The following is a 14,126-nucleotide window of genomic DNA, read 5'->3' as shown; positions in this document are numbered from 1 at the left end:
GAGCTGTTCTTACATTTATACAAAGTTGATCAGACCGCAGGCAAATAATGACAATGAGAAGGAGAGAAGGAGAGAGAAAGAGGGATGGAGAGAGAGAGAAAGAGGGATGGAGAGAGAGAGAAAGGGCACAGAAAGGAAAGAGAGGGTGGGGTAGAAGAAGAGAGGGATTGAAAACTCCAGACAATGTGTGAGACATGAGGATAATCACACACACACACACCCGAAACACACACTATGACATCACCCGGCTGCTGCAGTCATGAGGGAGAGACTCTGAGTCACATGGTCGGCCTGGCTGCCCAGACCATCTAGCCACCTCCTGCTCTCACACACACACACACACACACACACACACACACACACACACACACACACACCGTCCTCCTCACTTGTTCCTTCTCGTCCCTTCACGTCTTGAGTTAATAAAAAGGTTGATGTCTAATCCTGGGCTAATGTCTATTTCTAGGGAATTACATCAGCCAACAACAGTCACCATGAGACTGACATAGGGAGAACGACAGGGAGAGGACGTGAGACACAGGGAGACAGACAGGGAGAGGAAGACAGACACGGGGAGACAGACAGACAGGGAGAGGAAGAGAGACACGGGGAGACAGAGAGGGAGAGGACCAGAGACACAGGGAGACAGACAGGGAGAGGATGAGAGACAGACAGGGAGAGGAAGAGAGACACAGGGGAGACAGACAGGGAGAGGACAAGAGACATAGGGAGACAGACAGAAAGAGGAAGAGAGAGACACAGGGAGAGGAAGAGAGATACAGGGAGAGACAGAGAGACGGAACATGACAGGTAGAGAGATAGAGGACAAGTAGAAGGTGATGTTGTTTTGTGGGCTGATGATGGTGAGTGAAGAAGAAGAAGAAGAAGAAGAAGAAGAAGAAAGAGAGAGAGAGTGTGAGAGAGAGAGAGAGAGAGTGTGTGTGTGAGAAAATATGGGACACTTAGCTAACTCACTTCGAATAATTATATTGTTATTGTTGATCTGTCTGCAGTAATGATTCATTTGTGGCAATGATATGCACACTCAATAATGTTGGTACTTATTTGTGGAGTGAGATGACACTATACACACACAAGTAAAGGCTGTACTCCTTTCCCAATACATTTTCCACTTGCTGTAGTCTTACAGCCAACCCTAACCGAATAATTGAATAACCGTTCGTGGAATCTGTTGGATAGTAAAATATCCAAAATGCACATCACGTGTGTGTGTGTGTGTGTGTGTGTGTGTGTGTGTGAGAGTGAGAGTGAGAGAGAGAGTTTGAGTAAGTGAGAGAGAGGGGGAGAGAGAGAGAGAAAGAAAAAGAATGAAAGTGTGTGTGTGTGTGTGTGTGTGTCTTACATGGGCTTTCTCCCTCCTGGCCTGAAGCAGCAGATCGTAGTAGTGCTGAGCCAGAGAAGGGTCTACATCGGTCAGCTTGGCTGCTGGGTGCTGCAGCGCCCCCAACGTGCTCTCCAGGTCGCTCCCATCCAGAGCCTCGTTTATCTGTCCGATTGCAGCAATCCCTACACATGGATACACACACAGACAGACACACGCACGGAGAGACACGCGCACAGACAGACACACACACGGACAGACACACACACACACACACACCTTGAGTATCCAGTCACATGATAGTAAACCAGCACTGCTCAACAAGCTACACTGAAACTTAACTGGGGAGTGGCTTTGAGGTATGAAGGGTCTCTACCAATCAGTGAGCTGTGGGGAGTGGCTTTGAGGTATGAAGGGTCTCTACCAATCAGTGAGCTGTGGGGAGTGGCTTTGAGGTATGAAGGGTCTCTACCAATCAGTGAGCTGTGTGGAGTTAGCCTGGGTGCCAGCTGAACTTAACCCCGCCCACAACATTTGAGGTCGGGAAGTTCGGTCTGGCATTGCTCCGTTGGGGCAGAACTATGCCCGCACCAGAGCTGATCGTACCAATCAAATTGTCAGGGCGGGCTTTATACGATGATGGACAGATGATCAACAGTAACGTAATCAACCACATCACCAAAGAGCGCTTGGGTTGAATTCGTTTTCAACAAACATGGCTGCCGCTGGCCTCTGCCAATGAGTCCGTTTTAGAAGACATCGACAGCGCATTTATTTTGAAAGAGGAACAGAGAAACGCGATCAAGGCATTTGTCGATCGAAAAGATGTTTTTGCCATCCTTCCTACGGGATTCGGTAAAAGTTGAATTTATCAGCTGGCCCCGATGGTCGTTCTGATTGCTCTGATTGGTTGTAGGTCTATCCAACTGAGCGAAGAGGCATTTTTTTTTTCTTTGTTCGGTTGAAACACGCCTTATAATCACAGCCCAATGGAGCAGTATCAGACTCATATTCTGACTAGAATTATGAGTATGACAACGTCAGGCTAGTGTGGAGTGGCTTTGTGGTATGAAGGGTCTCTACCAATCAGTGAGCTGTGGGGAGTGGATTTGAGGTATGAAGTGTCTCTACCAATCAGTGAGCTGTGGGGAGTGGATTTGAGGAAGTATTTCCCTTTCACTATGACTACGTGGATGCAGTTGATGAACCTGGTGAATGCGCTCCAGTAGTGCTACTCTAAAATGGTCAAACTAATCCACTAAAGACATCATCAGGTTCTAGGATAGAGACTGAGTGTGTGAGGTGTAAAGGGTTGGTAGGGTATAGTGTGAGAGATCTTTTTTGCATTCCTGTGCATTCCAGTGTGGGACAGAGTGGCTGTATAAGGCATACTGATGGAGCTACCTTATTCATCTACCTAATAATGTCTTATCTAATATGAATCATTGAGGGTGTGGACAACACTAAGACACAGAGTGCTGAGGGGCCCAGGGCTGAGACTCACTCTCGTGCTCCTCCTGGACCGTGCCGTTGACCTGGTCCACACAGGCCTGGATGTCGTTCCAGGTCAGGTACTCATTCCCGTCCTCACGACCCGCCGCCTTCAAACGCATCAGCTCATCCATGTACCTGCGAGGGAGAGAGACAGAGAGAGAGAGAGGGAGAGAGAGAGGTGGAGGGAGAGAGAAGTGGAGGGAGAGAGAGGGGTGGAGTGGGAGAGAGAGGGGTGGAGGGAGAGAGCGGGGGGTGGAGTGGGAGAGAGAGAGGGGTGGAGTGGGAGAGAGAGGGGTGGAGTGGGAGAGAGAGAGGGTTGGAGTGGGAGAGAGAGAAAGAGAGAGAGAGGGATCAGAGGTGAACGAGGCAGAGAGAGGTCACAATGAACACATGGACATGATAAGATGACAGAGGGAACACAAACCAGAGATAGGGCAAGGGAAAACAGGAGGACAAGGATGGAAAGCTGAACCCATTTGTTTTCATGCAGATCTTCGCTGTCACTGATTGGGTGTCCTTCCCTCCTGTTTCCTAGCCGTGATCAGACTCTGGTGTTCCTGAGGAGCCGGCCTTGATTTGATTTACAGTAACTGCATTAGCACAGCACGTCCTGAGGGGGGGTTAGGACACTGCAGACAACACTGAGGCTGCCGGTCCTGGGTGGCTAGCAAGGAGCTGAGGAGACCAGTTAGGGGAGCAGTGTGAACTCACTGTGACAGGATGAGTGTACGCTCACTGTGACAGGATGAGTGAGTGACAGGATGAATGAGTGACAGGATGAGTGTGCACTCACAGTAACAGAATGACTGTGCACTTGCAGTAAAAGGATGAGTGTGTACTCGCAGTGACAGGACAAGACAGGGCCATTGTCTTGACTTCAGAGGCCACTGATGGCCACTTTCCAACACACTGAATCCCTCCTCTCTCCCTCTCTATAATGGGCAGGGTTAGTGTGTGTGTGTGTGTGTGTGTGTGTGTGTGTGTGTGTGTGTGTGTGTGTGTGTGTGTGTGTGTGTGTGTGCGCGCTCTGGCACAGTGACAGTTGCCTTCTGAGTTCATTAAGAGAAGGCGAGTTATGCTCTATCTGCCTGGGACTCTACTTCCTGTGAGCAGCACTGGTCACACACACATACACACACACACCACACAGACACACACTCAACTCTGAGCATACTCCCTCTCTCACACATTAACCTCTGAGAATTCTATCTCTCTTTCCTTCACACACACACACACACACACACACACACACACACACACACACACACACACACACACTAACCACTGATAATTCTCTCTCTCTCACACACACACACACACACACAAACATTAACCTCTCACCTCTGAGCGTACTCATCTTCCACGTTGCTGAGTCCGGTGACGGCGCTGGACAGCTGTCTCCACATGGCGGCGCGGTCGCCCACATCCAAGGCACCGTTTATCAGCACCACCGACGACAGCATCTCCACGGCAACCAGCAGTTCCGGGTGTGTGAGCGAGCCCTGAGGGTAGAGCAGTATTACTGCATCAACACCACTTTAGAGGTCTGCACTGTGGGTGTGTGTGTGTGTGTGTGTGTGTGTGTGTGTGTGTGTGTGTGTGTCTTGGCAGTATATTGGCTCTCACACTAGTACAGGCAAGTCTACATTTCAGCAAAACTGCTCTGAGTGTGTTTAGTATATTTGTGTGTATTTGTGAAAAGTGTGTGTGAGAGTGTGTGTGTGTGTGTGTGTGTCTTTGTGGTGTGTGTTATTGTATGTGTGTGCATGTGTTTGTGTGTACATGTGCATGTCTGTCTCTGTGTGTGTGTTAGTGTATGTGTGCACATGTGTTTGTGTGTGCATATCTGTGTGTATGTCTATATTTGTGTGTGTATGTGAGTGTGTGTGTTAGTGTATGTGTGCGCATGTGTGTGAGTGTGTGTGTACCTCTGCGCTCTGCTGCTGTAGGCTGCTCAGCTCTCTCTGGTAGAGCTCTGCAGCGCTGTGGTGGACCTGAGGCAGCTGGGCGTCTGGGTTCATCAGCTCCTTCACAGTGTCCTCCGCCACACCCGTCCTGATCGCAGCGTTGATCTTATCTACTGCCTCTAACACTGCTCACACACACACACACACACACACACACACACACACACACACACACACACACACGCAAACACACAAACAAACACGCTTCAGTGAATCTGAGTTGAGTTGACATAATTCCATTTGATTTTTTCTTTCATTCAAGCGTAACACACTGGAGGAACTCTTACTTTTCTGGTAAGCAGATGCGACCTCATTGGACACATCTATTCCATTCTGTAACTCTTCCTTTGTAAGTGCCTCTCCTGGGGAATTCTGGGTACAGGAAAATGACAATTTAATGAGAAGAGAGGCTAAATAAAACTTTACATGTGTGGCCTGAAAATACAACACTACAGATAGACTGCAGCCTTACAAGCTATTACATGATCTGCAAAGAACATTTTTTTAACATGGCAAGTAACAGCTACCTACTTTATGAATGTTTTTACATTAATCTCTCCGTCTCACCTGTTCCTTGAGCTCCCGTGCTGCCATCAGTTCTTTGAAGTACCAGCCCTTATTCTGGCTGTTCAGGTTCTTTAGGCCCAAAGCCTGGGCGCGAAGTGCCTCGTACAGCCCGTCCTCGTTGCCCCCCAGCAGGGCCTGCTCCGCTGCACTCAGGGCGTTTGACACTGGAGAACAGATCACAGCCAGAGCGTCCCAGTCAATCAAGGGGACAGATCAGCAGAGAGACAAACTGATGTTTAGAGATATATTCATAAACAGAGATGTATTTGAGAGAGATATTCATAAACAGAGATATATTCATAAACAGAGATATATTTGAGAGATATATTCATTAACAGTTAAATATTTCAGAGATATATTCATAAACAGATATGTATTTCAGAGATATATTCATAACTAGACCCATCAGTAGATTGAGAGATAGACTGATGGATGTTTTAATGTTTTCATTGCAAGGAAGAGGTTGCATGTTGACAGCTAGGATGAGGAGAGGTTATTACACTGTATAGGGAAGGCACAGAAGAACACATAAATATTATTGCTCAGATGAAGGGAGATTGGCTTACAGTTGACTTTGTTGACGTTGCCTTGGATTTCAGCCTGTGTAAGAAGCTCTTCATAAACATCCCTCTCTGCGTCTGCATTCTCCCCAATCTAAATTGCGCGCGCACACACAGACACACACACACACACACACACACACACACACACACACAGACACACACACACAGAAGAGTAGGGCCTTGTTTGTGATAGGGGGTGCATACAGAGAATAAATCTGCCCACAACTTTCTATCAGTCTTAAATCCTTCACGTATAACTTTATAAAATGTAATGACAAGATGAATGACAATCTCTTAGGCCATCATCCCCCAAGGCACTACAGCATTACAGGACTCCTAACTTATGAGTAGCTTAAGTCATCATCTACTCTCTGGAAAAGCTCCTGTTAGGACACCATGTTGGCCTGGCCTCCACCTACCCGCTTGCGTGCGTTCTCCACCTTCTGGGCCTTGGCCTGGCAGAGTGTGTCCTGGTAGTGTTGGGCGGTGCTCTCGTCCAGGCACAGCAGCATGGCGTTGGGGTTGCGCATGGCCGTCAGCGTGCCCTCGGGCACCCCCTGGTCGATGGCCTCGTTGATGGCGATGACTGCTGCATGCACTGCAGAGGTCAGAGGTCAAAGGTACAGGAGTCTTTAGAGCCTGGCATGACTCATAGGTTTCTCATAGCCTTTAGTTCTCTTCATACTGGGAGACGACTGCGAGATCAAAGTCTCACTGCTCATAGTTGAGTGAGCACACTAGTAAACCTAAGAGTAAGAATGTCAGGATGTAGAGTGACCAATACACACCACACACCACACATAAAGGTCATCAGCATCACTCCTGTGATGAAGGTACAACTCTAATCATTAGTGTGGACCAGAGATTTGATAAAAAACCTGCATATTTTGGTGACCCTCACGCACAATGATGAGGTCAGCTGTGCCCTGATGCAGTTATGCCTCAACTGGGAGGAACTCAAGTATTCATAAACAAACTCTGATGCAGCTATGGCCAATGTGTCATTTGAGTGCTCATGAAACGCAACGCTATGTTTATGTCAACACGGCCATTAGGGCATAACTGCGATTCCGCGGCATCCCTGTGTGCTTGTGGGTGAAGGCAGAGGGGCAGAGGGGCAGGACTCACAGGCAGCTTCGTCCACAGACAGCTCGTTGGCCAGGATGCCTCCGATCTTACTGAAGGCCGGCATCTGGATCCCATACTTCTCCAGCTCACTCTTCATGTTGTTAATCTCCTCCTCTGAGAGCCAGACAGGAGACGAGAGGGAAGAGAGAGGGAGAGAGGGAGAGAGAGGGGGAAAGAGGGAGAGAGAGGGGGAAAGAGAGAGGAAATGGATGAATGAAAATAACAGAGGCAGGAAGAGAGAGCTTGGTGGTGTGTGTGTGTGTGTGTGTGTGTGTGTGTGTGTGTGTGTGTGTGTGTGTATCTTGTAAGTGTGTCGAGTGTGTGTGTGTATGTGGTGTGTGTGTGTGTAGGTGGTGCGTAGTGTGTGTGTGTGTGTGTGTGTAGGTGGTGCGTAGTGTGTGTGTGTGTGTGTGTGTGTGTGTAGGTGGTGCGTAGGTAGTGTGTGGTGTGTGTGTGAGACTCTAAGGGGAATATCATTCTTGTTTCCCTACAGTAGGCGCTATCTGTAGCCCACAGTGGGGCTGTTGTGTAAAGGCCTGTTGACAGAGGGAAACCAGGCCTCTGTAGTCCTATACAAACTGGGGAAGTGGAGGAGGGGGGGGGCTGAACTGGGGGGAAGGGGGCTGGGAAACAGAGCCACGTCAGATTCATTAAACTTTGACATGTCCTGTTCAAAGCTCTAATCTGGGCTGGGATATAGAGTGGAACTGTGCAACTTGGAGGTCAGAGCAGAGCATGGGTATTGTTCAGTCTCACTCTGTGTTTGCACATGTATATTGTGTGTGTGTGTGTGTGTGTGTGTGTGTGTGTGTGTGTGTGTGTGTGTGTGTGTGTGTGTGTGTGTGTGTGTGTTCCCCTGTGCTTCATAACTGAATTCTGTGTGTGAGTGTGTGTGTGTGTGTGTGTGTGTGTGTGTGTGTGTGTGTGTGTGTGTGTGTGTGTGTCTGTGTGTGTGTGTGTGTGTGTGTGTTTCTGTGCAGGAGTGTGTTGGGAGAATTCCCTCCCCGGACTGCTGGGATTGGCAGGCCACATGCGGGCAGCTCTGAACAACAGGAAACACTCACACAATCACTAATGACTTTCACATTGACTGCTGGGTCTCCAGCACCACACACACACACACAAACTCACTCTCTCACACACAGACAATTCACTCACACACAGAGTTAGCCAGAGGACGTACCCGGTTGGCTCAGCTCACTCACCTGTGAAGTCCACCTTCCCATAGAGGTCCTGGATCTGTGGAGCCAGACCCAGCTTGAACAGGTACAGACTGGGGAGAAAAGAACAGAGGATGAGTATATGACCAGAAGAGACCTTAGAAAGAGAAGAGAAGAGAGGAGAGGATGAGTATATGACCAGAGGAGACCTTAGAAAGAGAAGAGAAGAGAACAGAAGGGAAGAGACAGTGTAGTGCTGCTCTATTGTGGAACTCTCTTTAACACAGCCCGGTAGTCACTACATACACACACACACACACACACACAGTACCTGAGTGCATGGATACAGTAGATGCAGCGGGGCATGTTCTTCCTGTCGTAAATGTCTGTCGTCTCAGGATAGAAAATCTGTGGCGAAAAACAACAACAACAGAGCTTTAATGATGCAACACCTAACAGCAGAACACCCACCCACCCACCCTCACTCACTCACTCACTCACTGGGTGTGTACTGCCAAAGCACTACAGCATACTACAGACCACTACACTGAAGACCACCAAAGAATTCTACATATCGTGGGAGGTGGGGAGGATACGTCTGAGAGAATTCTAGAATCCTTTCCAATTTCCCAGCGTTCTAAAAGGTCTCCAGCTTTTCTTTGTTTACAGAACCGAGAGAGCGACACCTATTGTGTGAGGAGTTGGGTGGGTGACTCCCGGATGTTTTCCCCCGCACATTTCCCATGATTCCACTCACCTTTGGCAGGCCTTTGGCACTCATGGCGTTGAGCCACTGGATCACATTATCTGTGTGCCTGAAATGGAGCCCTGTAGCCTGGGGGATCAAAACACAAACATGAGAAAGAGACACCGTAAGATGGATAGATAGATAGATAGATGATGATATGATAGACAAAGAGAAAGTGCTAGAGATCAGCAAAGATCTGCATCAGCGCTGCAGTGACCTCTGCTGCGGTATCAGTTACTGTTTCACCATTGTCCATGTTACAGTAAATGGCCATTTAAAACTCAAATGAACTGAAAATAACCAGCCACAATAACCCACTTTGTGGGCAAGTGTCAGTAATGTGAAACTTTTTTTCACTCTGTTTCCTGACAAAAACTTTTAAAAATAAATGTAAAAAATCCCCTTATTGTCCAGTGATGCTGCCAGAATGCCACAATGTGGGCGTCCCCAGAGTGTGTACCTTGTAGCGCGTCTGCTCACGATCGTAGATCTTCTTGAGGGAGACGGTCTGTGGGGCGAAGAAGTTGCCCAGCTTGGCCAGGTAGACGCCGTTGCGCAGCCCCTCCTCCAGCTCTGTGGTCGGGGGCAGCTCCTCGTCCAAACATGCCTCCATCCATCTGCGCACGGGAGACAAAGAGCAGAGCAGAGCGGTTTAACAGAGGAGCATGACCTTCCTCCACCAGCTATTCTGCATACCAGGCGTATGATGTCTGATAAATAATCATAAACTATAGACTAAATACAGAAAGAAAACACAGAAAGAAATGACTGATATCTAGAGACAAGATGTGTCTATCAACTATCTGCTGACACACCTACACACAAATAAGATCTTTCGGTCATCTAATCTTTTGTGGCGAGTTTAAAATGCAATAAACTAGATACAGTCCATGGTTTCCACCCATCATTTAAAGACCATAATCACAAAATTCAGCAATCATCTACAGACAAGTTGGACAAGACCCAAAGACCTGAACACGATCAGTCCTGTCTGCACCTCATCTTATACAGTATCACTCTCCTCGACTCCTAAGCCTGATGGCACACGCAAGCAAAACAGGAGCATTTCAGCCAGAGGTGCACTTAAGCAGTGGATGGACCAAAGTCAACATGTTCCCACACAGCGTTGTGCACAATTCCTTTTCAAAACAGGAGCATTTCAGCCAGAGGTGTGTTCAGCCCTTATAGAGAACTCTTATACAGAGCTCTATGCTGTTCAAACACCAACAGTGGCACGCATTAATATACACACTTGTGTGTGTGTGTGTGTGTGTGTGTGTGTGTGTGTGTGTGTGTGTGTGTGTGTGTGAGAGAATGAGAGAGAGAGAGAGAGAGAAAGAGAGAGAGAGATAGACTCTAGAGGTAACAGAGAAGGCCTTATCTTTCCAGGAACACCCTATTGGTTCAGACACACTGCCTACGTCACTCTACTGGCTCACCACAGCGACCGACTCACTGGCTTTGACACAGAGTCAGCCTACTAACACACGTAGGGGATGTGGGCGGAAAAAGAGCTATATAACCACCCTGGTCCACCTATAGCAGGGGTGGGAGATTCTGACCACAGAAGGCTTGGCTGATATGAAAAACTGCACACCGACACAGACACAGACACAGACACAGACACAGACACAGAGTTTTTAGCTCATCGGTGTGGGTCCAGATTCGGCATGAAAAAGCTCCTTAGCTTCTGTCAGTGGATAGCGGACTGGCTGCATCCTGCAGATCTCAATCACAAAGCGAATGAGGCGTTCATTCATGGCCTCACACTTTTCTAACAGGAGGTTCTCTTGGCTAATGTGGAGCGCATCGTGGTGATTATCTACGCTAGTGGCACTGCCTGGAAGTGCAAGAAGGAGCCGAAGTTCCAAAAGCGAAAATGGCCCCTTTTTTTCTGATTAATCAGATAACTGCTTTTATGCTGAAACTTGAAAAGGTTAATAAAGACGCTGGATTGCGTAGTCACACTAGAGAAAGGCCCCTTGTGTGTGTGTGTGTGGGGGGGGGGGGTGTTCATGCCAGTGGGTTTCTCCACCGCATGTCTAAGGAGTTCACTGCGTTCCTCTGGGCATTTCGATGAAGTGACCTAATGCTGTGAGCAGGCGTGGCCTGTGAGGTGGAGGGGTGTGTAACCGCCGGAGCATGGCTGCCACGCCTCACCATGCCGGACCACACAGGCTCAGCCAAACAGCCAGTGCAGTGGGAGTCAGTTTCAACATTACTTTTCATGTCGCTACATCGCAGAGATCATGCAAGACGAACCCTAACCCTAATTCCAAGGGAATTTCAAGTTCAAGGTTTCAAGACTACTTTAGTGTTAAAAAAAAAAAAAAAAAAACTACATTATATGATTTAACCAGTGAGTCAGCTAAATTGGTTTTGCTGTGGTTTTAGCCCCTACTCGTAACTTGTGCAGCAGTAAGTGACGGACCTTTTTACATACCACACAAGCCATTTAAATACTGCAAATACTTCTGACAGGACATTCATCACAGCTATCTCCATAAGCAAGATAACCACAGAGCTGGTTGGAGCCAGTGCTGGTTGTTGTAAGTCAATACAGTGCCAATAATATAATAAGAGGGAAGCATGTGTGAGAGGAGAGCTTTAGGTGATGTCAAGGTGAGAGGAGCATTGTGATTGGATGTGAGAATATGTCCGAGTCCGAGGTTTGTGACAGAACTTAAGCCTGGAGGAATCTCTCTAGAGAGTGAACATGGAGTGAACACACACACCACCACTCTCATCACAGAACATTCGAATGTCACACCCAGTCACACTCACTCATACCTCACACTCACACACACGAATACATGCAAAAACATGAGTTGCTTTTGATGTGGACTGTACCTTCTAAAAAACCTAATTGGACACAAATGCATGTGCAGCCCCCCACACAAAAGTAGGGAAGTAATATCTAGGCCAGCAAATTAAGTTAACTTCAGAACAAAGAGGTAGTCTCTCTCTCTCTCTCACTAACACACACACACACACACACACACACACACACACACACAACCCCCAATCCAGACTGCCCTGAAGCAGAGACTCCACACTGTGTTAGGAGTGTGTGTCAGTAGACAGAGGCTAGTCACACTGATATACACATTCAGAAACACACACCCACACACACACACCCTCCCTTGCTTTTACGTCTTCATCAGTGAAAGCTTACTAATGGCTCTTTAAGAGGCGACACACCCAGTCCCTCTCACTCCCGGCTGGGCTGGGCTGGGAGACACACCCTGGACCCTGTCACAATCATGAATAGGACCGCAGACTGACGATAATTAAATTCCAGGCCTCAGGGAAGAAGAAAAAAAATGGCCACAGTCAGGTAACAAACACACAGGCCAGCAAAACAAACAGCCACACATGTGGCACAAGTTACTCAATGATAGTTTGTGAGAGGCATCAGAACATGACAGTCTGTGTTCATCTTTTGCCAAATAAAGAACAGAGAAAGAGGCCAAAATCACAAAGCCAAAGCAGTCGGCTAAAAAAAGTAGTGATTCATCCAATAATCAGCTTTACTATGGAAGCCAAGATTAGCGCTGTCACCCAGACTTCCTGTTTGCGTGACACAGGAAGTTCAATTCAACAAAGAGTTCAAAGGTCGGCGCAATAGGAAGAAAAAGATGTGAGATGACTGTCCAAAAGGAAAGACAACAGACTGCTGCAGCTCAAATACACCATCTGGGCTGTCTACCACGCTCCTCTGAAGTGTCCAACAAGACAGAGAAATACAAGCTTGACCGGATATGTGCAGAGAAGCCACTTCCCCCCCACTTTCTGTCCTTCTATGAAGTCTTCAGTGACGGTTTGGTTTGGTTGCCACTCCTACACACAACATCAAGTTCAAAAGCAGACAGCCCCTCAGCAACAAAGTGCACATCTTATCTTTACAGTTAATCCAACAGGGAACTTCACTGGATTACATGGTTTTTTTTTTTTTTTTTAGAACTTCCTTGAAAGCTGATTTGCTTACAAAACAGGAATGGAAAGCACAAGAAAACTAAACGAACGGGGTCATCCCTCCGTTAACAAGGGTCATCCCTCTGAAATTTCCATTATATCCCTCTCAATTTACATTTTCAAATGGATAGTCAGGACACCCTGATCAATAAAAAAAATAACGCTTCAACATGTCAGAACAGAACACCACCCGTCACAAGCCTTTCAACTCAACACCACAACTGGAGTCAAAGGATGTTCAACTGAAAAGCTTGAAAATCATGGAACCCAAACTCAAAGAAAAGCCCTCCGCGCCACTCATGATCCCAGTGTGCTGTTCTGTTGTTCTGCAGTCTTGCGTTCTCTGTGGGGTGAGGAGGACGTGACGGTACGGGGAGCACAATGGCCGACCTGTGGCTGCCCAGGAACTGGTGTTTGCTTAAGGCTCACACCAGCAGGAGAAAAGCAAATCTGTGGTCGCCCTTATCTGAGTACCGTGGAAATGCTGAGGCCCGACAAATAAGGAACAGCTCTCTTTATCTCTCTCTCTGTTTCTCTCTCTCTCTCTATCACCCACACTCGAATCTGCCCTTTTTTTCTCTGTGCATGGCAAGGCTGGGCTGAGGGGCTTTCCTGGATGCAGTCAGGAAGAAATCCTTTATGTATCTTCATGACTCTTTCTCTTGCTGTCTGGCTGATTGCAGGTTACCAGGTGTCCAAATTGAAATGTACTGCAAATACGGGGCCAAGGACAAAGGCACAGCTTGAGTTCACGTCACAGATTACTCGTCGCCCACATATCTCCTTTCTCCTCCTCCTTCCCGTTTTCTCTCTCTCTCCTTCCTTCTCCTTCGCTCTCTCCCTCTCTAAGAGCCGAATGACAGGGTATCACTGAAGTGTCTAATTAACACAGGAGCAGGCAGAGAGCACTGCTTTGAGTCTGTGTGACCAAGCAGAAGCGGGTGGAAAAGATTTGACTGGATTGGCATCAGAAATTATGTCTATACACACACACACACACACACACACAGACTCAACAATGACCTTCTAGAAGGAACCTACTTTCAGATGTACACACTAAATTGATCAACAATGCTAAACTCTTCATGGACACACACACACACACACACACAACCAGATGTTGCTGTTACACAACAGAGGTTATGTAGGTCTTGCATCTATGCTCATACATACTTCTGTTAA

At 47.6% G+C, this 14,126-nt stretch overlaps 1 protein-coding gene across 1 annotated transcript in view; it reads right to left on the bottom strand.

The window, feature by feature from the left end:
- The window catches only part of iqgap1 (IQ motif containing GTPase activating protein 1), a 49,680-nt gene that overhangs the window by 22,467 nt on the left and 13,087 nt on the right, over window positions 1–14,126 (bottom strand). The window contains exons 3-15 of the mRNA XM_012836589.3: window positions 9,430–9,586; window positions 8,979–9,056; window positions 8,553–8,629; window positions 8,267–8,334; window positions 7,062–7,175; window positions 6,353–6,531; window positions 5,937–6,024; window positions 5,371–5,534; window positions 5,091–5,175; window positions 4,765–4,928; window positions 4,178–4,338; window positions 2,847–2,971; window positions 1,364–1,527 (exon numbers count right to left, since the gene is read on the bottom strand). Coding sequence (XP_012692043.1) covers window positions 1,364–1,527; window positions 2,847–2,971; window positions 4,178–4,338; window positions 4,765–4,928; window positions 5,091–5,175; window positions 5,371–5,534; window positions 5,937–6,024; window positions 6,353–6,531; window positions 7,062–7,175; window positions 8,267–8,334; window positions 8,553–8,629; window positions 8,979–9,056; window positions 9,430–9,586 — 1,624 coding nt within the window. The remainder of the gene's footprint in view (window positions 1–1,363; window positions 1,528–2,846; window positions 2,972–4,177; window positions 4,339–4,764; window positions 4,929–5,090; window positions 5,176–5,370; window positions 5,535–5,936; window positions 6,025–6,352; window positions 6,532–7,061; window positions 7,176–8,266; window positions 8,335–8,552; window positions 8,630–8,978; window positions 9,057–9,429; window positions 9,587–14,126) is intronic.

This window comes from Clupea harengus, chromosome 6 (genome assembly GCF_900700415.2).
Source record: "Clupea harengus chromosome 6, Ch_v2.0.2, whole genome shotgun sequence".
Classification (NCBI taxonomy): Eukaryota; Metazoa; Chordata; class Actinopteri; order Clupeiformes; family Clupeidae; genus Clupea; species Clupea harengus.
Note: the sequence above shows the minus strand (reverse complement) of the source record. Positions and strands in the feature narration are given on the sequence as shown.